Below are 25,582 nucleotides of genomic sequence, written 5' to 3'. Positions count from 1 at the left end.
AGAGGAACAATTGTCAAACAATACCTTTTGTATTATGCTGATTCTTTCGCGGTAGCTTTGACAGTATTTATTTTCATATCACCTTGCATGAGAGTCGGTGAAGTTGTTAGAAAATCTTTGCTTTCGGCAGTCAACATCTCTGAGAATGCAAAGCTGCCTCCCAAGCTTTTTTTTTTCTTGCACTCAGTCAGCGAGGACGCAGTTTGAAATTCACCTCTCTGCCGGCCCGTATGTGAGCTTCTGAAAGCCAGGCTCCGATCAAGAGCTGAAAAATCTTTCTCATGTGCTTCTATATGTGGTTCAGATGGACCTGACAGCACTGTGCTTCAGCTGTCAACATCAATCACATGCATCACAACACAACAGACCTGATCACCGGCTCTATATTTAGATTTCCACACATTCTAACAGTGAGTGTATGAATGTGTTATAGAGGTCATTGACTCCAAGGAGTCTGTTTCAATGAGTTGAGTAAAATCACACCCTAACTACTTCAACTATAATCCTAATGACTGCCCACCTCTACAAGTAAAAAAGTGATAATATCTTTTGCCCTTTCCTGTGTTTGTGTGTGTTGTCTGTATCATTATCAAAATATCCCACAAACCACTGGGCAGAATTTAATAAAACTCTCAGAAAGTGATTACTAGATGCACATCTACAAATAACTTTTGGAGTCAGCCTGATCCAAGATGGCTGTCGCAGCTAAGCAACTGTAGCAAACATAAAAATGACAATACCTCAGCCAGGATTACAGATATTGAGCTGAAATTTGGTGTGGTAGTAGCTAAGTTTTATCTCCAACACATACCCCAAGTGCAAGTACATCTACAGTGATCTTGCAGTAATGCATAAGATTGGCCATGACCTTTATAAAGTTTGACCAAAACAGCTGTAACTCATAACTCATTTCTCAGCATTAGATGATCGTAGTCTGGCATGAAAGGCAGTTTAAATTATTTTCAAATTTGTTTAGTTATTGCTTCTTGTTTTTAATGACCCTTTTTTATATAGTTTTCCAACTTTTCTGGAAACATATAATTCACCAGATGCCAAATTGGAAGTAATTGTGTAAGCTTCCTCAGTTTAAAAGAAGTATTTTTTTTTTTCTGACCATGAATGATCAGCCTCTCTGTCTCAGATATGAATGATGAACTGAAGAAGTGACGGGCCATTTAAAAAAAGTTAAATAAAATTACTTCATTTGGTTATTTCTTTTTATTTCCCTGTCATATTTGTTAAGTCAAATATTTTCAAATGAGACTAAAGTGGTCTCACCATTTGTTAGTTTTAATTTAATTTAATTTTTTACCAGAAGTAGTTTAAAATTAGAGTACTTCATACATTAATTAACCACATTTAGCATTTCTACTTGATGATGGCCATAGTGAGCAGATCTGTGAAATCTTCCTTATCTTCAATTACAGAATTTTGTGTTTCAGTTAATTTATTAGATTAAAATGCTGAGCATGGTCAAGATTATAACTGAATATCTGAATTGCATATTACCATCATTAAGTAGGCATTTAGCTCAAAGCACCACTTTATTTTTTTTTCTTTCTTTTTTGCTGTCAAAGATTCTGCTGCGTTGTGCTTTTAAGGTGTTTTTTCTTTCTTTATTTTTAAGAACAAAAATAACCTATTCTTCTAAAAGCACCTAATGTTCCACTTACACATGTCACACAAACCCTTGTCTTATTTATTTGATTCGAAGCTCTTTGAAGTTAGTTAATGTTCTCAGTTGGGAAATAAGCTTTTGTCCCACATTTACTTGAAGAAGTGGCAGCTGCCACTTTGAACCAGATCTTGTACAAAGCCTTCACGGGCCAGTTTTCTTCATGCAGTGTAAGTGAGACAAAATCTCCCGAGAGCCAAGTCAAAGAAGGATCCTCCTGCCACAAATAGGACAGTACTTGTCTTCCATTACTAGTGCCAGGAATGGTAAGAGCTTGACTCTTTGGCTTCAGATCATTTTGACTGGCTGCTATTTGGCTCATATTTATTGCCTCTTTTTTTCTGTGGCTCTGAGGACATTTTGCAAAGGAAAAATGTTGATAACAGATGAAAGCAGGAAAACAAAGTTAAATTAGAGGTCAAGCATCCCTCAAACGAATACATATCACTCGCTGCCTTTCATGACAGTTTTATAAGTTACAATCATTTTGGTCAAACCTTGTAAATGCCTTTATGTGATATCGCGTTCAATATTGTGAGATCTTGGGAGATGTGTTCGCACTCAGCATATATCGTGGGGTTGACTATCAGCTGCTACTGCAACAAAATTTAGCTCAGTATCTGTAAAACTGACCAAGGTACAGCCATTTATGTGTCATCTAATGTCACTTAACTGTGGTGGGCAAAGACTTCAAATTTTAGTGATTTGTAGATGTATAGATAGTGATTACGTTCATTGGTTCATAAGATATGTTTGAACAGACAGATAGGGTTGAGGTCAAAACTTTTTGTCAATATTTTAAGCAAAATGTGAATTGCTTGAAGTAGTTATTGGGGATGTTTCCCACCTACTACCACACTAAATTTGAGTATAATATCTTTAAAATTGACAGAGGTACGACTGTTTTAGTGTTTGCTAATGTTGCTTAGTTGTGGCGGCCATTTTAAATGAAATTACGTCCAAACGTTAATCACATTAATAATAGATGTGAAACGTTTGCTTTCTGAGAGTTTCATTAAAATCATCTAGTGGTTTATGAGATATTTTGCTAACCGTACAGATAAATAAATGCACACACACAGACACGGACAAACATTTTTGCCACTTCACCTTCATCGACGGGCGATTTAAAAATAAGTAATATTAGCATGAAAAATACCCAGTTATTTCCTAAAAACTTTTTTATGTTGCAAGTGATTTAATACCTTATGATAAAAATGTACATTGAACAATATGACATTTATTATGCACCAATTTAAATATTTATATAATAAAGTTATCAAAAATCAGAATAAAATGTACATTTCTCCAAATCTTACACCCTTCTCCCTCTTTTGTTTTTCTTTGTGCGATACAACCCGTGTTCATTTGAAAGATGACAAATGAAATGGATTTCTGTGAAATCCATCCCTTAATAAGCTACTATTTTATCCACAAAACTATTTTCAAAAAGTCTCTAAATTTTTAATGTTAGTGCGTCATCGAACCACTCTGTGAAGACGTAACAGTAAACAGATGTTGTTACCAGAGACTTCACTCTTCTTCTTGCATGTTGGAACCTGAGACCCACCGCTCTGTGTTTTGGCAGCAAATTCTGCATGTCTCTAAATTCTGAATGACCCTTCTTGGTAGTCTGGAGTTGGCAAACCTTTAACTTTTTTTCCCCACTAAATAAACCACAAACAAAGACTTAAAATCCTCCTTATGAAGTAAGAGAGAAGATTAGAGTTAATCTTGTTCTGTTTTCCTGAGATGGAGCTCTGTATGAACAGTGTGAAGTGCTCACTTCTCAGGTTTGGGTTGAGATTCAGCTGCTTCAGTGCAACACCCAGTGGCTCTCTGAGTTTGTTCTTAGACCTTTTTTTGACATATTCTACTCTTAGCAAAAATCACACTGTATTTGTCATGGCCCATTTGTCATGGGCCTTAATTTTGGGAAACATGCAAAGTAGCATTTAAGCTCATATGAAAGGTAAGTTTCTTTTTTTTAAGGCTGAAGTGCGATATTGTTTCCAAAGGCAGAATAACAGATAAAGCTTAGCATTTCTTGGGAGCTTCTGTGAATCTTTCAATTTGCTCAATAAATTAGACCAAAACATTTGAATCTCTTTCATACTGTGTGACTTGATAAATAATTTCCTTATAGCTTTATTCATTTGTCATATGATTCACTTTTTAACAGAAAAAGAAAACGAGGGAAAATTTGTGTCAAGGCGATTTAAAGAAAAAATGAATGAACTGACAAGGAATTGCCCAAGACCAATTTCAGGCCAATCAAAGTCTTGGAGGGGTTGCTGTTTGCTGGTTTTCAATGAGCCAAATCATTTATTTGTCATTTGTTGTCCCACTTATTCATATTGCTTGACGTTTGCTTGTGGATTTAATGGACAGATTCTCAATCCAAACAACTTCAAAGAATTTTAATCGTTTTTGCTGTTTTTTTCAAAGAGTTTCAATTAGTGATACTACATTCTTTTCAAACCGAGCGCAGGTACTTACAGTTGAGTACTTGCCAATACCAAATACAGATACAAGTACTACTATAAATACCTTTACACTTCCTACAATCACTTTAAAAATGCGTTGAAAATCAGAGGAGCTTACCTTCATGTTAACTCCTCAAACAGAGCCGGGACAGCAAGTCTTTTCCAAAAGTGCCTTTTGGTGAATAAGATTGTAAGGAAGCTTGTGCTCATATCCGTATATTCCCAGGCCGCTCTTCTGCTCAGTGAGAAACTGTAGCTGTTTCCCACTACTATTAGCAAACTCTTTGAGGTCACTGTATGTTGGGTTTTCAGCTCTTTTATTAAAATGATTATGATGAAAGGACTTTTCTTTCTCTTTTGCTAAGCATGATTTGCAATTCACTTTACTTTTGTCATTATTGGTCACTTTGAAATACCTCCACATGTTGTTATCTTCTTCTTCTGGTGTTGTTTATAGGTGGTTTACAAACAACTCTATTGTATATTACTGCCCCCAGCTGTTTAGGAATGCAGATCAATACAGCCCACTTAAAATGTATACATAAAAACAACCTCCACATGGCTAGCATTGCTCCTCTTCCACCACCTGATTGTTTTTATCACACAACTAATATGTCATATTAACTGAAGCAGTTGGATGTCACTGTTCTAGTGGATGGTTTGTAGAATTCTAGAACATACTACTAGTTAATGTAATAGTTTAATAATAAAATAAAATGCTGTAAATTCCAACTTTACTGGTTGTATAGAGTTGCATAAGCATTGATGAGAAGTTACAAAAAAAGAGTAAAGTCTATGTTATGCGTTTGAATCAAACCATACTGTGAAAATAGCATGACACTTCTCTTTCAGCTCTGTCGTGCATCATGAAGTTTCAAGAACTGTATGCGAACGTAAAATGTCAGCACATTTTAAAAGCCCCCATATGGTTTTATGTGAAAGCATGGGGTAAAATACAGTTGAACTTCAGTGCTGAAATTTTAATACCAACTTGTTCGCATTAGAAATTCAGAGCCAGACTTGAAGAGAAAAAAATGGCCATATGTGATGTGAGGGTATAAGGCTTTGCTCTCTGCAGCGTTATGCACTGTGTGTTGTATGGCCAAATGCTGCCTGTGAATACCATTCACAGCCCAGTGGTTGCTATCAGAGTAAACTGCTTAATTTGTACCCAAGTGAAATAGTCAGAAACCTTTAGAAATATAATACAAGTGCCAAGAAGAAGGTAAGGATAAATGAATTTTTGAATTCTCCCATAACACTCACAGTTTATGCATTCATGATTGTGTGATCTGACCCCATCTTCTTGCTTTAATCTAAAGCAGAAACAGATCTGAGACATCAGTGGATCACACTGCATCCATACCAAACTGCATTCTGGCTCTCTGTCTATGCAGTTCAACTGACTGGAACTCATTTATAATCATAGACATGATTTTTATGGGTCTAAACACTGTTGCATTGGAATTCTGCCCTGATGTGAAAGCTCCCTTTGTCCTTCCTTTCAGCTTATTTTTGACATGGTGACAAAGTGGGAAAGGATGCATGTGGCAGCGTTGGTTGGACTTTAAAGGTTTCCATTTGGCAACCACTGTCTGTATCCAACATGCTCAGTGCAGGGAGCAGCTGCTGAGAAATCGTGCCGTTTCTTCGGCCCATTGTCACTAACCCCGGGGCGTTCATAGGCAAGTGTGAGCTTTGGTTCAGGGCTATAGGGGAGAGAGTGCACTTAGCTCTGCTGGCTGGGAGAGGCTCTCTGTACCTGGGGAATTTGATATGGACACCAGTTTGGCTGCAGGAGCTAAATTGAGATAAATTGTTATGTAGTTGGTCTGTCTTTTGCAGTTCAAGGTAACAGACAGACGTTTATCTTTTAGGAAATGCCTGTAGTCACATATTCTTGAGGCACGTTTTCATCTTGAGGAGGACCTTCAAAAGATGATAATGGCACAGAATAAATAAGGTGTGCTGGAATATTTTAGATAAAGGTCAAAAAATGTTTGATAAACTAAAGTAAAACCTTTTTCACTCATGTTTGCGGTAGGTGGTCCTGATGGTCACATTAATTCATTGAGTTTATCCGTTTTAACTACACTTCGACAGTTTAAAAATCCTTGCCCGTTCCTAAACAGCTAAATCTCCACAAGTAGAAGAGACAGCTTTGTGCACAAGGAGTGGACTCTTACTAATGAACAGTGTACAATAATTAAAAAAGGTAATATATCTTTAAAACGGTATCTAATTTTAAAGTTTTTATCCATCCATTTTCTTTTAGCCGCTTTTTCCTTTCCAGGTCACAGGGCAGTTGGCGCCTGTCTCCAGCAGTCACTGAGCGAGTGGCAGGGGACACCTTGGACAGGTTGCAAGTCCATCCCAGGGTTACAAAGAAACGGACAAACAACCATTCCCATTCTGAGAGAGAGCAGAAGAGAGAACAAGCAAACTCTACACAAGAAAGCCCCCAGCTGAAAGGCGAACCTGTGACCTTCTTACTGTGAAGCGCTGCCATGCCGCTGCTCAATTTTTAATTAATCTTTTATTTTTTTTCTTCTGTTTGTTTCAAAGGTATGAGCTGCTGAAGAAGCAGCTTTTCCTGCTGGAGGAGGCAGAGGGAGGTTTTGACAATTTCACACGCAGTTACCGGACCTTCGGTGTGCAGCGACACTCCGACAACAGCTTGTTTTTTAAGGAGTGGGCTCCAGCTGCTGAGGCCCTCTTCCTTACGGGTGACTTCAGTAAGTAGCTTGAGGGGATTTGTGTATCCCTAACACCAGTGCAATGTGCATGTGTAAAATCCAGGTTCTTGATTTAGGATTTACTGAGATTTATTGCTGCTAATTACTGTATAATCTGCATTTTTAGATTAGTGTTTCAAGAGATGCAGCAGTTCTTACAAAACGGGTCCAGCCTTGATATAAAAATGTGTAATTAAAAATGAGTTGCAGCTGTAAGTCCACTGCTGCTATTCCTTTTGTAACCACTTCTTTTATTTGTGTGTTAGGAAACTTCATTTATCTTCACAGCTGTCCTGGGCTCATTGAAGTTTCGGAAATCAGACGCAAAAATAAATCAGTACACTCAATAATGAATACAATGTCAAAAGGTTAAGTTGCATTTGGATCAATTAGAAAAAGATTTCATCGCAGACAAAGAGTCTTATATCAATATGGAACATTTTAAAAGAAAATTGAAACTCTTAAAGTCAAAAGGCCAAAAATTGAGAAAAATATCAGCATATCTTGTTACAAGTGTACCATTTTTTAAATTTATTTTTATTTTTATTTATTTATTTTTTAAATCCAACTGGGATGTGGAAGATATTGATTACACTGGATCTTTCAAATGTGGGAGTATTTGTTAATATTTTAGTAGCTTGTTATTTCATCATCATTGCTTGAAAGGCTGTTGAAAGAGTGCAGCCTGTATGTTTTCACTGAAATCTCTGTTCCCTCAGGTCCAGACACTGAAAGTAATTTTAAGTCGGTGGACTTTTGGATGTTATTTTTGTTGTTGGTGGTAGTAATTCCTTTCAGAAAAAAGGGGAAAAAAATCATTAACAAAACTGAATACGGACCATCCTGTCAAAAGGCTACTAGGTTATATAATATATATATATATATATATATATATATATATATATATATATATATCGTCAAACACTGACACTTTTTAAAATTAAGCTTTTATATATTTTTTTTATATGCAGAATGTGGAAAAAATACTGAGCTTTTTGTGATTGCAGAGTGGCACAAATTGGCAGTTCAGACATCCAGACTGGTGACAGTGGTCATTGAATATTTGACATTTTTAAATAATGTCTAATGTTCTGCTAGTTTAATTGGAACAAAAGCTCATTGAGTCCTTCGTGTGATTTTGCTGCTCCTTTTTGCTGGAAGTTTATTTTTCCTGCAAGGCCAGATTACACTTTTGTCCCACAGGACGAAAGTATAATCTGGAACCGCTCAGTGTAGGCAGATGGCTGCATGTACCAACCCACCAAGGTTCTGTATTTTTCCACATGACTGTGACAGCTTGCAAGCTGCAGTATTCTGACATTGAGTCGTCGAGGCTTCAGAACTGTTTGATGTGTCACCACATTGCTTCTCCAAAGTTTGATGGCTCTGGTCATGGTCACAAAGAAAAACATCCAGAACCTTTGGCGTGCTGAACAGTTCTGCATGTGTTACAAGAAAAAACACATGACGAGTTGTCCAACTGTACTGTCAACACAAAGTGGAGCCACTTATGTTGAAACATCCAGAGAAAACTGGGAGCAGGAAAACAACTGGAGTCTTTTAATACTAAGCTGACGTTAAATGAATACATACAGATAACATTCTGTTAAGCGAGATGAAGAGAACTGCAAAATAAATCATTCTAGTTGATGACATTTAGTCGTGTTTGCAGTTTGAGTAAAAACTTTCTAATAAGTTTCAATATAACACAGTAAAACCCTCACAAGTTAGGCATAGTTTTTTTTCCCCTGCTTAGAAAGAAAAGGAACGTACACACACTCTTCACTTTATTAGTTACACCTTACTTCTACCAGATTGGACCTCCTTTTGCTTTCAGAAGTGCCTTAATTCTTTGTGGTATAAAGTCACAGAGGTGTTGGAAACATTCCTCAGAGATCTTGGTCCATATTGACATGATAGCACCACATAATGTCTGCAAATTTGTTAGTTTTGCATCCATGATGTGAATGTCCTGTTTCACCACATCCAAGTGCTCAATTGGATTGAGATCTGGTGACTGTTGAGTCCAGTGAACCAAGACTCATCAAAACAGGCAATATTTCCCCAATCTCTTATTGCCCAATTTTGGTGATCTGTGCAAACTGTAGACTCAGCTTCCTGTTCTTAGCTGACAGGAGAGACACCCGGTGTGGTCTCCCGCTGCTGTAGCCCATCTGCTTCAAGGTTGGACGTGTTGTGCGTTCAGAGATGGTATTCTGCAAACCTTGGTTGTAATGAGAGGTTATTTGAGCTACTGTTGCCTTTCTGTCATGTCAAACCAGTCGACTCATTCTCCTCTGTCTTCTGACATCAACAAAACATTTTCATTCACAAAACTGCCACTCACTGAATATTTTCTCTTTTTCAGACCATTCTCTGTAAACCCTGGAGATGGTTGTGCGTCAGAATAGATCAGTAGATCAGCAGTTTCTGAACTATGAAGACCAGCTGTCTGATACCAACAACCATGCCATGTTTAAAGTCACTTAAATCTCCTTTCTTCCCCATTTTAGTGCTCAATTTGAACTTCACCACATCTAGATGCTTATATGCATTCAGTTGCTGATTGGCTGATTAGCTATTTGTGTTTACAAGCAATTGAACAGGTGTACCTAATAAAGTGACTGGTGAGTTTACTTCCTGAGCAGAAAACCAGGTTTTCTTACCAGAGCAAGGCAGAGGAATGCAACAGACAAGTGGAAGGAGGGCTGGTTTTTATTTTCTTACATCCCTAAATACTGAATCATACAATCGCTTACTTACATTACTTTAACACATTTTTTATGTAAATTAATGTGTAAAGAAGAAGCAAAAAAAAGAAAAAATTGTGTTGTCCTGCTGTCTTGATAGCCCCTGCATCTTAACTCTGCCACCCTGTGACTCTAAGTCACCCTTTTAAATCAAACTTAACAACCTTTGTTTATCTTTCTTGGGTACTTTGATTGCATTTGTAACAATCTTTGTTCATACAAGTCATTGCACACATGCATGCACTAAATGCTGCCACAGTAAAGCAATATGAACAGCACTATTAAAACAGGCCTGTCTACAAAACATAAACCTTTTTTCAAACTAGCTCATGAAAATGCAGATTAAACCCAGAGGTGGCTAATAAATTTCTCAGTATTTCAGAGCGTACCAGATTTTTAAATGTGTTGGTGATGACATTCCCGTGCTGCTGCACTGGCAACATTTCATTTTTCATCAACTAGTTGCATGTGATAATGGTTTGCTAGAGAAGAAGAGAGAAGGAACTATAACAATAACAAAGAATTTAGGATTAAAACCCGGGGGTCCAAAAAGAGTAAATGATTCAGATGGAAAACTAACTTGTCAAGGACAAACTTCACAAGTTTGTTGCCCCTTGGGGAAACAAAAGTTCTATGCAGAAAGCTGTAGCACCATAGAATTCATATCTCTATGCAACAGTAAAGTCGTAGTATGAGTATTAGTGAAAAAAGCAGTACTATTTGATTGATACTGTGTGCAAAACTGAAACGCGTCAGTTAGGTTTTTGTCCGTTTTTGTGCTAGTTAGTTCTGTTTCTGCCGTCCACTCTCTTCACATTCTTTCCACTTCCTTTTCCTTTTTAATTATCTTCCCAGGACCTTGGGCAGCAGCTCAATTCCAACATTCAATTCTGTGAGAGATTACATTTTGACACGGCTCAGTCATATTATTTGATTTCAATTTCATAGCAAATGTGGAAACAGCCCAGCAGCCCTAGTCATGAATATGGTGCAGGTTGGGATGCATAATGCACTGTTTTTCAGAGAAGTTTAAGCAAAAGAAGATAAATAAATTGCAAAAAAAATAAATAAATACTTGAACTGTCTGTGAAAAATGCTGGGGTTGCATCCAGTTACTTCTAGAACATCTCCTGTGTTTCATTTTTTTATCGCTGGTGTCGTCTCTGCTCATGAATAGTGAGCAGAAAGACATTATGAAATGAAAACAACATTGTAAGTAGTCAGGCCGCAGTGGTCACTTTATAATAAATGTTTTTTGTGTTGTCAGTCAGTGACTGTTGGGAGTGTGATATCAGCAGATTACAAATGTGGCGCCACTTTGTCACATTTGAAACTCAGAGAGCAGTGTTATCAATTTTGCCTTTGTATAATGGGGGGATTCTGCTTTACTCTTAGTCACAATTGTCACATAACACGAGAACAAACACAATGAGAAGGAATTATGTAATAGATTTTTGCGGAGGATGTGTGGAGACAGTTTGTGGAAGTCAAAGTACTGGTGGTGTCACCACAAAGCGAAATAGTAGAAAAATCACAGTGATGACAGGACAAAGAAAAGTGGAAACATTTTGGTCACAAGGAGGAATCAAATTATTACCTGCCATCGAAAGGCAAAGGTAGACAATGTTTTTGTGTTCTTTTCTCTGTTTCCAAAATACTTCATGAACTGTACATATTTTAATAAAACTTACTGAAAGTAATCTTTGGATTTACATCTGCAACTAATTTAACTTTTGGAATCAATCCTAATTAATCCTAATTAATTTTTTTTTCATTGAAATAAATGAAAACCTTTCAAATCCCAGAAGAACTTTGTGCTTTCTGAAATCTACTTCAACATACTTTCTTTATTTTTAGCTTTTAGCCACTTCTTTTTTTCCCCCCGTCTTCCTTTATCTGGAGTCGCCACAGTCATCCTCCTCCGTTTAACTCTGTCTTCTGTGTCCTCTGTCCTCACTCCAACTACCTCTATGTCCTCTCCAGTTGCATCCATGTCTCCTCTTTGACCTTCCTCTTTGTCTTTTTTTTCTGGCAGCTGCATCTCAGACATCCTTCTACCAATATACCCACTGTTCCTCCTCTGCACATGTCCAAACCATCACACATAATACATCCACCTTCCTCCTCTGCATCGCGTCAGCCAGCTCTCTACCTTTGCCTGTCATTGTCCCTACATTTAGAGTTGCTACCCTCAGTTCTACACTCTTGACTTTCCTCCTCTCCCTGTCTCCTGGCACGTTTCCCTCCTCGCGGTCTTCAACTAACAGTAGCACAATTTTTGCCGGGGGCGGTCGCCGTTAACTCGGGCCTCGACTGATCTGGTATGGTGTCCCTTGGATGAATTTGCATCTTTGTTTTGACAAAAGTGTTTTTTTTACTCCAAATGCCCTTCCTGACATAACCCTCACCATTTACCTGGGCTTGGGACCGACATGAGAGATACATTTTCTTGTGCTCCCTTCTGGCTGATTTTCTAGCTTTTAGCCACTTTAGTTTTACTAATTTTAGCTTTTATCTGCTGTTTTGCCTGTTCTGGTAATTTTAGCTTTGAGGTTACTGGTTTTAGCTGGTTTTACAAATTTTTAGCTTTTGTTTGTATTTTTTCAGCAAAGTCAAAATGCAGTTTCTACTTGTTTTTTTTTTTGCGGTGTTTTACTTGAAAATTTCTATGTTTGAAAGTGGACAAGCGACAAAAATGCAATATTTGCATAACTATTAAACCACCCCACAAAAAACAGTGATTACAAGACTCAATGTTATTTGTCTCTAATCTTTTTAAGAAGTTGAATGTCTTTCTTTGATGAAGATGCCACTGATTTTTAAAAAAAAAAAAAAAAGTTTCAGATCTGTAAAGCAACTAAAATATTTCCATTCTGTTTGTTTACTGTCAGATGGCTGGGACAAATTCTCCCACCCTTACACCAAGAAAGAATTTGGCAAATGGGAGCTGATTCTTCCACCCAAGCATGACAACTCTCCAGCTGTGGATCATAACACCAAACTCAAGGTAGACAACAAAACGTCTCCGTGCTTATTTTCACATCCTCACCGGGCGTCATCTGGCCGTGGCGATGTTGACAGTTGTCGCCATCAAGTTCAGTGAGATTACATGGCATGTGTGTTGTCTTATGAACCAAGTGTAACCTAGTGTGTTGCCATCAGCGACATGTCATAATCACAGTGCAGAAGTGAGATTGTTTTATGTACACAGACTGCACAGTAGAGAGTAGATGCATGCGAAGAGCCCAACTGATGGCTTTGTTTTCGGCTCCCATCTGTGGCAGGTATCCCTCAGGGCTGTGTGTTGTGTTTGTCTGCTACACCAACCCACAGTTGGTGGACATGATTGGTTTTAAGCTCCAGTAAAAAAATTCCTCAGGGTTAAATACAAAAGATGCACCTCCCACTTACCCATTGTCTCAGCATGGATGAGAAATAACCCAGAATTGCAATGCCAGGCATGAAGAGGATGGCACTGCAACAACACTCTCCTTGGGAATGGGTCACCGTTGGCACACTCCTTCGCCCTGGACAGGCTGCCCAACACCCATTGTCTGCAGAGGTCAGGCTAAGGACGATAAGAAGCAGATGGAAACGCTGGCACCTGGCCTTTCCTTGTGCATCCCTGCTGCCTCTCAATGGCTGTCTTGCTGTGAGCTCCACTTTTGAATTAGTTCCACAGCTCTCCCTCGTGGATGCAGAAGCCTAGCTCCAGTCACTCTCATGGAGAGCAGTTTGCCCTCCCAGCCCCTTTGTTCAGGGCCTAATTTTTCTCCATAAACAAGCAGTGTTCAGCTACTACAAACTTTTAATACTTTAAGTATAGAAGACTGAAGAAAAGTAAACGGAAATGTTCTAAAAGTGATAAAATAAATATTTTTCATTCGCACCTTATTTTTTGCACATTGTCCATCTTGGAGTTGTTTTTCCTGTTCAGGCACCCCTTCAGCCTTCTCAGCAGTCAACGTTTTCTTTAATGTCTCTAATGTTGGCCAATTTGTCTGAAGGACTAGTGCTCTGACGGGCTTTATGCCAGCCCATTTATCCAACTATCTTTTCCTAATCCTATAAACTATGAAGCATGTCATACAGGGAACCAGGCAGCTAACCCCTAGGTGGGCTGCCCATAATGAAAAAACCCCAGAGGGGAGTCTGGCTACTGGCTCACAGGCAGGTGGCATTGGAACGGTCATTACTTCACAACAGCAGCCAGATTTACTTGAGTTCTAATGCCTGTTACTGCAGGGGACAAAATGGGGTGAACACATACTGTGGGTAATACATTGATTTCTTGGTGGGCTTTTCCAACTCCCACACTGCTTTTCTTTTTTTCTCATTTGACAATGAAGGCAAAGTCACTTGTCAAATTTCAGTATGTTTATTTTACCCCCTTCCAAAGCTGAATTGCAGACAAAATGGATGAAACTCAAAGAATAATGATTTAGATGTCCTATTTTTTTCTAAATTGCTCCCTGGCTCAGACCCCTTCTAAGGAGATGCCAGTGAATTGCTGTGCTAAAACCTATAAGAGTTGCACCCTTCGGAAAATACAATGCAACATAATCACCTCTGGATTCAGGTTCACCCAAACAAGTGTTCCGGTTCAATACTGTAGCTTTTAGTGTGTTCAGCGCTGTCTGAGGAAGATACTGAAGCATTAATTTTAGAGTTTTGCATTCGAGAGCAGGAAGTTGCTGTCTAGAAGGGAGATGCTTTTTATGATGAAAGATTTTTTAAAAATGTTTGGTTTATTGGTTGAACAATCTTCACCATCTCTCTCTGTAATGGATGGGGAGTAACGGCACAGTTTTACGATGTAAGCATTTCATGGCTGGAAGGCGTAAATAAATGCTGACTGTAAAATTGCAAACATCCAGAGGGAAAACATGGAGGCGTCGCAGAGGATCATATGAAGACTTGGATTATTATTGAATTCTTGATCTTTTGGGCATTTTAAGTTTTCACTCTTGATCTTTTAGCCTTCTTTAGTTGCAAGATTTTATCTCTTTGATTTGGGTTTTTATTTGCCGCTTGTTATCCTTTGTCTTACAAGATATGTGACTTTCTTCTTCTTCTCACCATATGTTTTGTCTTAATACAGTCATTTCTTTCACTCTTTAAGTGTTCTTTCAAAAACATAATGCTCATTTATCTTATTTCTCCAGGTGGTAGTTCACACCAAGGAGGGCGAGCGCTTTTACCGGATCTCGCCTTGGGCAAAATATGTGACCAGGGAGGAGAAATCGGTCATCTATGACTGGGTTCACTGGGATCCCCCTCAGCCTTACCTTGTAAGATGGAATTTAGTGGATGTTTTTAAATGTTTTATAAAAAAAAGTTTTTGTTTTTTTTTACTGTTTTATACGTTCATGTTTAGGTACTATTTTTATGTTAACAGGAATGATTTTTTTTCTTACGCAAATGTAATTTAAAGACCAAACATTCCTTGAAGGAATGAATATCACCTGCTGCCTTTAATGCCAGAGTTTTAAAATAAGATCTTGGAGTATGTGTTAAGGATGACTTTCAGCTACTACATAATAATTGTTTATTACCAGAAAACTACACTTTAAGGTTCAATCAAAATCTAATTTTCAAGTTAATGGTTTATTTTTCATGTCAGTAGTATTAAGAGAACCTTGTCACAACTTTTATAATTTAATGTTTTGGAATTTAGTATTTTATGTTGAGTTTACACAGTCTCATCTTTTAACCTATCGTAAGTGAAAAATTTCCTCTACCGTAACTTTTCCTCCTGCAGCAATTAACAGACTACTTCATTTTTTAAATTAGTCTCACATGCCGTATCTGAAGCTGTTGCTTTAATCTTAAAGAGGATCCTGGATGCTACTGATTTGAGAGGGTCTGAATGTGTCTCGATGCTACTTGATGTCCTTAGCTCAAGAGTGAACAGGGAAAACACTAAGAGGCCATTAGCGTCCACCTTGCTTTCCTTATCGTTCCTTATTCGGCACCGTTTTAATTAGAGGCCCTCTTACTAGCTGCATGTTTGTTTTATTTAAAAGTGCCTCAGTCGTGTTTTTCAACTAGAGGGTTCAAGCACTTGTGGGTAATCATCAGGAAATTTCCTTTTTATGAAAACAAATCCCTCGCCCGTCATGTGACCCAGAAAAAGGGAACTTTAGATATCCTAATGACCAACATGTGCATGGAGTGATTCAGTCCCCATACTTTATCAGAAAATGTGCTTTATTTGTCAATGTTTTTAAGCTTCTGGGTCACACTCTGCCTTGATTTTCTGTCTACCTTTGGTTTTCTCTCCAGCACATCCACCCTCGGCCCAAGAAACCCTCAAGCCTGAGGATTTACGAGGCTCACGTGGGCATTGCTTCACCAGAGCCAAAGATTGCCTCATACACAAACTTCACATACAATGTCCTTCCTCGAATTAAAGACTTGGGTAAGATTTGGGAAACTTCACCTCCACAAGATTAGTTTCCTTCCTTTTGACCTCCCTAGCACTTTATTTGCCATTTTATTTTAATACTTTTCATATTACTTTTGTTATCCCGGTATAAAGAAATTTTACATCTTCTCCTGCCAGAGAGTAAGTGTCGCATCAAGGTGATCATATACCTTATACACAGTTCTGAGCAAGCTTTCTGGCTGCAGAACAGGAGTTGAGGCGTCCAACTAGTTTCCTTTTTAAAAAAAACAAAACGAACAAAAGCTTTTTTTAAAAACCACCTACCAGTTTCTCTGTCAACATTGGTTCATAACATAAGTGAATGCCAGGCTGCAGTGAGTGCCACTGTTCATCCAGGAGCTGTGGCAGACCTGTCAAATGCCCTCTGTTTGTAAAATATATATAAAAACTGCATTAGCAAGTCAACAGTGTTGTGTATTGACCCAAGGAAAGTGCTGACCACTGGGCAGTGTTTTATAAAAGGACCTCCACAACTAAAGTCAGCAAACAGCAAAACTGACAACTTGTTTCCATTACAACTCAGACAGGCAACAGTAGGGGAAAAAGTCTGTTTTTTTTTTCTTTTTTACATTGTTCCTCACTCAACAACCAACATTATACAAGCTGATGTTTAGAGCTACTTCTATGTTTTCATCATGACACATTGTTACTTTTAATAAAATGATAGTTTATGCCAAATTATATTTAATTACCTGCCGTCTTTTACCTAGTTTCTTCTTTTTGTTAAACTCCAAGAAAACTAGTTGCAGCTATTTTTTTTATTTTATACAGAAGTTAGAATAAGCACACTTTAGGTGATGAAAAATATAACATCTTGATATCAATGAAGTCACATTTACTGCAGGAGTTAGAATTGTCCCAATTCAATTTCAAGTATTGAATCAGGGTCACAGTTTAGATATTTCATTTTAATTGAATGGTATCAGGATAACTGGGTATGACTGTGAGTTTGCCACAAACCTCTCCCGGTCTGACATGGCCATTAATTCCTGTTGATACACACACCAAAGATTCTGTTGGAAACACTTTGTAGCCATCTAGCGGCCAGCCTTTGGGATGGTGCAGCAAAGTGATTTTGAAGTATTAGGCCCTATCTGAAATAGTGTTAGAAAGGAGCAGCAATAGTTATACAAAAAAAATAATAAAAAAGTCTTGTAATTCAATTTCAAAGTCCTATTTCAGCAGTAGCAGCGTCAATAAAATAAATGACATTTCTGAGACAGGAAATTTTAAATACTATTATTCCCAATTATCCCTGATGTAATTTGCATCACACCTAAATTTAGATTTCTTGTATGTGCTTTATTCAAACTAACAGTCTTTACTAAATTTAGCATCTGCTTTTCAGCAAAAAAACAAATAACTGTCAGGCTTTAAAGAATTAAAGATAATTAAGTTATATTGGCGTAATCATAAATGTGAGTCATGTTGGAGATTGGAGATCTTTTTTTAAATATTTATATGACAACTCGTATTAAACACGCATAACAGATATTTTACTTACAATAATAAAATAATTACAACTTAATAATATCTTTAATCAATGGCACACGGTCCCTGTTGAAAAGTAAAGGAAAGCAGCAACTCTGTAGCATGTTCCTGTCATGTGAAACTTTTTGTAGATACACTGTTTGACATCTAAATTCTGGTAAATCTGTTTCAGTGGCATTAGAAAAGATGCAGGTTGTGCATATTTGCATATTAGAGATATTCTCTGAAAAGATTTGTGACGACTGCTCTGATAGTGTTTAGTGGTTCCAGTGTCACAGAACCACAAATGAAAACTGTCTAGACTGTGATTACATCGTATGTTGAGTTCGTGGTAGCAGAAAATGTTTCAGAGAGGAGCCCAGTGGGTTGGAAGGAACATGTATGTTGGACTTGAGCTGGCTAGGTGCAGATACTCACTCTGTAGGCTGCCAGTGGAGACTAATGAGTCAAGGAGTGACATGGAGTGTTTGTTTGATCAAACAATAGCTGCCTGGTTTCTCACAGTATGTGATGGTTTCATTGTGCATGCTGCTAGGCTGAGAGATAAACACAACCTATACCAGTTTTATAGGTCAGTTGCAGTTTTTGATCTTTGTAAAACCCTGACCTTCCAATTCTGGTTCGATTTTGATTTATTTTTAACAATTATTATTAACAGCATACTTCTTTTTTTATTATTCTAGTTGTCTTGAAATTTTGACTGTATATAATAAAAACAAATCATAAAGAAAAAAATATATTTTCTTCAAAAAAATACCAAGATGCACAATGTAAGATCCCCCAGGTTATTAAACTGAGATATTTGTACAAATAAAATGTAATAAAAAAAATATTTACAGCATTTTGCCTCCATTAGTCCATATATACCTCCTTAACGTGTATCTTTTTTTTTTTGCACACTTCAATTAAATCTTTTATTTTTGTCAAACTGCCTGCAAATTTTATACCTCACAAAGAAAGCTGGCCTTGAATTTGTCACCTAATTAAGTGGCAGCTGGTACTTAAATAGAAATCCCCAGCCCATATGTTACTAAGCAGTAAAACTACAGCATACGCACCTCTGAAGAAAGTCAGTGTTTTCTTTTGGTAGCTTCTTGTGCTTACTATGACTCTCTTCATATACTTCACAGATATTACAAATGGCTACTTGAGGTTTTATTTTCACTCAGTTCAAACTTGCACACCGAAGATATGCTATTGCTAGTGCGAGTTAGCAATTAACTATATTGCATTCGTTGATGGCCGTAAAATGTATTTTTAATTATTTTAGATTTTTTGAGGCTGAGCCATTCAAGCTAAAAATCAAATAATTCCAGTCACCATTCAGTTGATTGGTTTATCCTTATTTGTAACTCTTGGTGTGTATAGCAATAATAAAAATGAGAAAATGACTACTTCACAAATTACATGCACACAACAACAAACCATTAAAGATGAGTGAAATATTCAAATGTTTAATTCACATTGACTTTTAAACCATTCACGTCCAACTCAAACTGCATCTCTTTATGCATGAGCTTTTATTTTTCTTGGAAAATTTGATTTCCATTTAATTTCAGATAATTTTTTAAACAATCGCTTATGAGTCATCATAACGCAAGCGACTAATTAAATGTGATATATGACTAATGTGTATAATAAATCAGCCTAATATCAAATCATTATATTCAACTAACCATAATTATGGGACCGCAGTTTATGTTAACTATAGTTTCTGAGATTGTTTTGCTCTTTTTTTGAATTTAAATACACCCAGTTGCCCTGACTTCATTAAAAGGCATGGATCCGACTGGCACAGCGTACCAGGAGACATGTGATAAATGCTGTTTTCCTGGTTGTATCATCTTGTTTAGTCAAAAAGAAAAGTGCCAGAATAAGTGCTGTCAAAGAATCTACATGCAGGAGCTCAGGGATTTTGCACAATAGGATTCTCCAGAAGGCTAAATTCACTGTCTCTCGTGATGACTGACTCTGCCTGCCATTTCATTTTCTTGACTGAGGAGAGTGTACATATATAAATATAAAAAAGAGAAACTTCCTCTCACCCCAGTGCTTTGTCACACTTCTTCAGAGGCAAAGTTTTTTTCCCAATTTTTTTTTTTTTTTCAGTTTCTCTCTAGCCTAAAAAGATATATATAAATAATTCTGTTTCACACAACAAGAGAAGAACCTTGGGGCCTCCCACTGGAGTGCTCAGTGGCACTTTAGAAGCCTGTTGTTCTCTTATTCATAGAGGCAGTTTTTCTAGGTCTTTTTGAAATGTTGTACATGACCTCCTAACTCTAATAGATGGTGTTTCCCTTTTGCCACAGCTTGTTCTTCGGTACTAAAGCTGGAGTCAAAGAGGAAATGCCTGGAGCTCATTAATACAACACGGCTGGCACAGGTCAAATAGGATTGAGGCTTGAAAGTTGTCAAATGATGTCTGTACAAACTTAACACCAAACGCACTGAAAAAGTCTTTTCGCGCAATAGTCATGACTTGTTTGAGACTAAATAGATGGGATGTAATGCTCCTAATGGCAAAAAAGGACCAATACATTAAACAACACTATTTCAGTATAAACACTGCCATTCATACTAAAGTTTCAAATTAAAATAATTTTATGATGAGAAAGGGTGGAGTTGTAGCCTTTTTGGTCAAACCTTGTAAATGATCTTATGCATAATATCATGTGATGATGTAAGATCTTGTGAGATGTGCCAGCCCTCAGAGATTATGAGGATGCACTTTTAGCTCTACCACACCAAATTTAGCTCAATATATGTAAAATTGACTGAGTTATGTCCATTTTTTGTGTTTGCTCGGGTTACCTAGCTGTTGTGGCCATTTTGAATGGGGTTGACTCCAAAAGTTAATTATGCACAATTTGTGGTCTACCTGCAGTTGATCTCTGAAAATTATCAGTGCATTACTTAGACAAGATTAGTTCTAATATCTTGCAAATAAAAAAAAGCAATGTAAATTGTTTTTCTCCTTCTCATCCAGGTTACAATTGTATTCAACTGATGGCTGTTATGGAACATGCCTACTATGCAAGCTTCGGATATCAGATCACAAGTTTCTTTGCTGCTTCCAGGTAATTGTTCTCAAATATCTGCTTTAATGCTGTAAAGCAAGACTGCTTTCATAAAGATTTAATCCAAAAGTTTATTTTTCTCAGTTGAAAGTGCAAATTGAATAAGCAGAAGACAAATAAGTTCCTCTTTGTTCACAGTCTTTAAGGAACTTTGCAGGCGGGTGGTTACAAACATCTAGGAGAACTAACCACAGATTTTCTTTGGATGTAGGCAGGGTCAAATGTCTTCAAATTGTAATCCTTAATCCATTGATTGTCTCTGCAGGTCATACAATCACTTCTAATCTCACTTTATGCTGAAAATGGTTATTTAATTATATTTGTTGTGTGTTTGAGGTTGTTTGCCTGCTTTAGAATACACACATACATATTGTAATACATGATAATACATGATAGATAAGTGTATTTTTTAGCATTGAGGACACCATTAATTCTGACCAAATGCCAAATTCATTTGCAGAAATACAGCCTCAAACTTGCAAGGAACCTTCACAGAGATGTTCAACAAACTTTCCTGTACTACAGATAAATAGTTCACATTTCGACTCATTTTTCTGCCACTCCAGTTTTTTTTATTTTCGTGTGGAGCTGAGTTGCTTTGTCTTGTTTCCACATCGAAGGGATTGCCTTTTGGCTTCAATTCTTTCATGAAGACCACTTCGGACCAGACTTCTCCAGACAGTAGATAAGTGTTTCTTGGTCCCACAGGTTTCTGCTAGTCCTGAGCTGATGGCACACCTGTACTTCTGATTTTGAAAGGAAGTAAGCATGATACATCTTTCATCTGCCGCACAAAGTTTTCTTGACCGACCACTGCGTCTACGGCCCTCAACGTTGCCTGTCTCTTTGTGATTCTTCAAAACAACCCGAACAGGATGTTGAAACCCCAGTCTGGTTTGAAATCTTTGTCTAAAAGAGACCTTGCTGATGCAGTATAACTCTGTTATGTCTTGTTGCTGCGCTCAGTCTTGCCGTGGAGTCTGACCTGTGACATGAAACTGTCTTTCACAGCCTCGCATAGATTTTACAGTTTGACTTTTCTTCATTCAATATTATTTTGATTTCTGTTTTGCTAGCCCACTTTGCCTTTTTTGAAATACAAATAAAAGTAACTGTGAAAGCATTTTCAGTTTAAAGCATTGTGTTGCAACTTTTTAAAACCTTTGCACCAACTGTACCTGTTTTGTATTGTTTACAAACTGTAATGTATTAAGTCAGGAATCTTATTGTCTGCAGTGTTTCAGCTGCAGCAATGCAATTAGTATTCACTGGGCTTCCAAAAGCATTGTATACTCATGCATAGGACAGAAGCTCATCCATATGCACATTTCATATCATTTGGCAGACAATGCTTGTGCATTAATTCAGAAATTACCACGTTGAACAACACTGTCGTCTGTCTCATTCATTTTTTCTTCCCTAAAAGTAAAATAAAATAGAAAATAAATGAATGCAGTGAGATAAATCCTCAGCCACAGTTTGTTCAGCTACACTATAGAGATCCATGACCTGCTTCAGTAACCACAGGCCTTAACAAATCAACCAGGATTGAACTATGAAGGATTATAACTTAAAGGTGTATTTGCTGCCAAGTTTCCCCATTCACACCATTTTATCTGCTACGTGTATTATCTATAACTTTGTGCTGTCACAAACTGAGCGAGCAACTTCAACACAGTCACCTCAAATCAAGGTTAGGCAGTCTGACACCATCAATAATCTCTCTGTAAATACATTTTCTGTTAATCCATAGAGTAGGGGGAATCATAGATAAAGATGGACCAGTGTGGGTATTTATCTTCTTTCAGAGATTCTTCTTCCTTACTTGGAGTGGAGCATAAACCACTGAGTGCAGTCTATATATTGCAATTTCACCCTTGATTAATCTCAGTGTAGTTCAAAACCTTATTGGTTGAATACTGGGATGAGAGGTAACCCTATGTGTCCTGTTTTGCAATCAAGCTGATTGATTGCTTGAAGGACAGAAGGAATGTTATTGGATAATATGAGGAGTTCAAACAAAAAGGATCAATATTACACAAAATCTGTTAAATAACATCTTTTGAAAACCTGTTTTTAGATGTGTGGAAAATGAATATGTACTTAAGTTTGTGCTTTTGGATGTACACTGCATAAGTAACTGTTTTGTTACCGTTTGCATCCACTAGAAGGTTATAGAATCCAAATGCAAAAAAATTAAGTATATGATAAGAACTATCTTATAAAACGTTTGATTGAAATAGGTGTTATGGAGCAGATTTAAAGTGGGATTAAGGTGTGATAAACCAATGCAAATTCAAGTGTTTGTCCATTTATTCCATATGTCTGTTTTGTGTCCATGTAGTCGTTATGGTACTCCAGATGAGCTGAAGCAGCTGATTGATGTGGCTCACTCGATGGGCATTGTGGTGCTGTTGGATGTGGTTCATAGTCATGCCTCCAAAAACACAGAGGACGGCCTTAATCACTTCGATGGCTCTGACTCGTGCTTCTTCCACTCACCACCCAGAGGGGAGCACCTTCTGTGGGACAGCCGCCTCTTCAACTATTCCAGGTAAATTTCACCTGACTCTACTGTAAGTACTGGAGCTTGTCTTCATATTTTTATTACAGCATCATGCTTTAGTTTAAATGTATCTATTTGCTTGCTTAAAAGCCAATCAATGGTTAGGTTTATTTTAAATAAATGTAAAATCAAAGCATGAATTGTCACTTTTTGCCTGTCATTCAAGTGTCAGAATATGTATATTAAAAAATATAAAAGTAATAGAAATGAGTCTTCATCCTACCCAAATAACATATGCATATTTATAGTAAAATCCATAAACTTTATCTGAATCAAATATGTATTGAAATACATTAGAAACCTCAACTCAAATAAATGTTTGTTTAATAATTTTTGTTAAATACCTTTCCTTACTTGGGTAAATGTGTGTGTCTAAGACTAAGGCCCCCACTCTGGATGTTGCCAGGTTTTTAATTAAGTAAATGTGGCATTAACAGGGTTAAAAGGATAATGCTAATATAGTAGTTTAAGCAAAACAAACTTTTCTTATTTTTTAACCAGGAAGGTCCCATTTAAACAAGCTGTCCATTTTTAACAGACCTGGGGGTTGACATGGTGGGGGAAGCTGGGATTGAACTATCAACCCTCCTGTTGGAAGTCCAGAATTGTTGTCAGCCCAGCAGGTTTAAACAAAAATCCAATAACAATTCATTTTTATACCAGGTGAACAAACACCTCTTGAAAGCTACTCATTCTTGCCACTGAGGAATGAACATTTTAGTTTCACATCTGTTAATTTCACTCACTGACAGGTAGGATAGTTTGTCATTGTCCCTTTTTAAATAATTATTTTACTACATAAAGAAGCTTCACTTTCCAGATTTAGCCACATGCAAGGCCAGATAGGTAAATTCGTAAGGCTTGTTTTTACATTAGTGTAAAAAATGAAGTGTTTTAAATGCCATTTACCAAGCAAGTGAACCAAATTGCTATAATTGTACACTAACACATTATATTAGGCTTCCTTCACCATTTTCTCCATCTTTATAGTACTAGAATTAAGTCAGTTTTTTCTGAGCCTTTAAGCACAATACAAGGAACTATCCATTGATTGCTGCAATTTTGACTCTATTATGTTCTTGCAGCTGGGATTAAGAGCAGCAATTTAATGCTAGATATTGCATTCAACTCATGAAGGACATTTAAGATTTGCCCTGGTTGCATCAGATGTATAAATGAGCAGTGAGGTTCTACTGTGGTTCATGATGTAAAACGAAAATGAGCAATATTTAAACAGGTTGATAAATGAGGCCAAATGGGAGCTGACATCCCACTCTGTATCCTCTCCCAGACAGTCTGATACAGAGCGATATGTTGAAGGTCAAAAGCATGATATAATCACAAAGATGACACATTAATTCTCTGAACAAAATGCCCACAAAGTCCCGTTGACTGTCAATCTGACAAACCCAATGTCTAGAATAGGTTTTTAATGGCAAATTTAAGTTTCCAATGATTTTGACTTTTATCTTTTTTACACATGCCCTGGCAGGTGTTGAATTTTAATGCACTATGAATAATGAATTTATTCTAAAAGCTGGCTAAACTTGGTAATTTTCATATCTAAGCTAAATTTTAAAAGTGTTAAAAATGATGAAATTCCATCAACTGGCGGGCTGTTTTTATCTCTTTAATATTCACCAAAACTACCTACTGGTTGTTGTTGCAGGCCCTGTTAATTAGGTGTTTCTCCTGTTTCTGTATTCAGAAAATAATCCCAGCACGCATTAAGGGACGAACAGACACTGCTGAGTCTATCAAATGCCTTTTTGAACTTGCTTTTAATAAGTGTGTGTCACTGTGCAGCAGTTTCCAATACATTATACAATGCTTAGTGTCAGGCATGTGGGCTATAATAAGAGAACAAGGTTCTCCTTTCATTAGTTATTGAGCCGTCTTCATATCAGAAGCACTCATTAGACGTAGTGCAGACATATGCTGCAACTGGGAGGCATATGAGGAGTCATTTGTAAAAACCCAAAGGACCACTGCAATGTCATAGCCAGTTCATTTGTCTTCTTTGCCTGTCACAGGATGTTTGGACATGTTGTATGTGTTGAGCTTTCTGTAACTCTCTTTGGAGGGAAATGAACCTCGGAGGCAAACTGTGAACCAAATGTTGAAACAGTGTGTCTGTATTCAAACATCCTTTCTGTCAGCTATAACTATCTGACCGTGGTGTTCGTACTACTTTGACAGAGGCTAGCTGATACAAGCTTTGACCGTATATATATATATATATATATAAAATCTCTTTTTTTCCCTTTTTGCTTCCTCTTCTGCTCTGTTTGCACTGCTACGTGTTTATCACAAGGCACCTTGCTTTTTGTTGCTTTGTGCTCCACTTCAGC

The 25,582-nt window shown here is 37.3% G+C and overlaps 1 protein-coding gene across 1 annotated transcript in view; it reads left to right on the top strand.

Annotated features, from left to right (window-relative positions):
• The window catches only part of gbe1b (glucan (1,4-alpha-), branching enzyme 1b), a 96,078-nt gene that overhangs the window by 5,080 nt on the left and 65,416 nt on the right, over positions 1 to 25,582 (top strand). Inside the window, exons 2-7 of the mRNA XM_017416439.2 lie at positions 6,727 to 6,896; positions 12,538 to 12,653; positions 14,812 to 14,937; positions 15,932 to 16,067; positions 20,575 to 20,665; positions 23,010 to 23,219. Of these exons, the coding sequence (XP_017271928.1) occupies positions 6,727 to 6,896; positions 12,538 to 12,653; positions 14,812 to 14,937; positions 15,932 to 16,067; positions 20,575 to 20,665; positions 23,010 to 23,219 (849 nt within the window). The remainder of the gene's footprint in view (positions 1 to 6,726; positions 6,897 to 12,537; positions 12,654 to 14,811; positions 14,938 to 15,931; positions 16,068 to 20,574; positions 20,666 to 23,009; positions 23,220 to 25,582) is intronic.

The sequence above is a fragment of the Kryptolebias marmoratus genome, linkage group LG2, assembly GCF_001649575.2.
Source record: "Kryptolebias marmoratus isolate JLee-2015 linkage group LG2, ASM164957v2, whole genome shotgun sequence".
In the NCBI taxonomy this organism is placed as follows: domain Eukaryota; kingdom Metazoa; phylum Chordata; class Actinopteri; order Cyprinodontiformes; family Rivulidae; genus Kryptolebias; species Kryptolebias marmoratus.
This window is presented reverse-complemented; position numbering and strand designations above follow the sequence as displayed.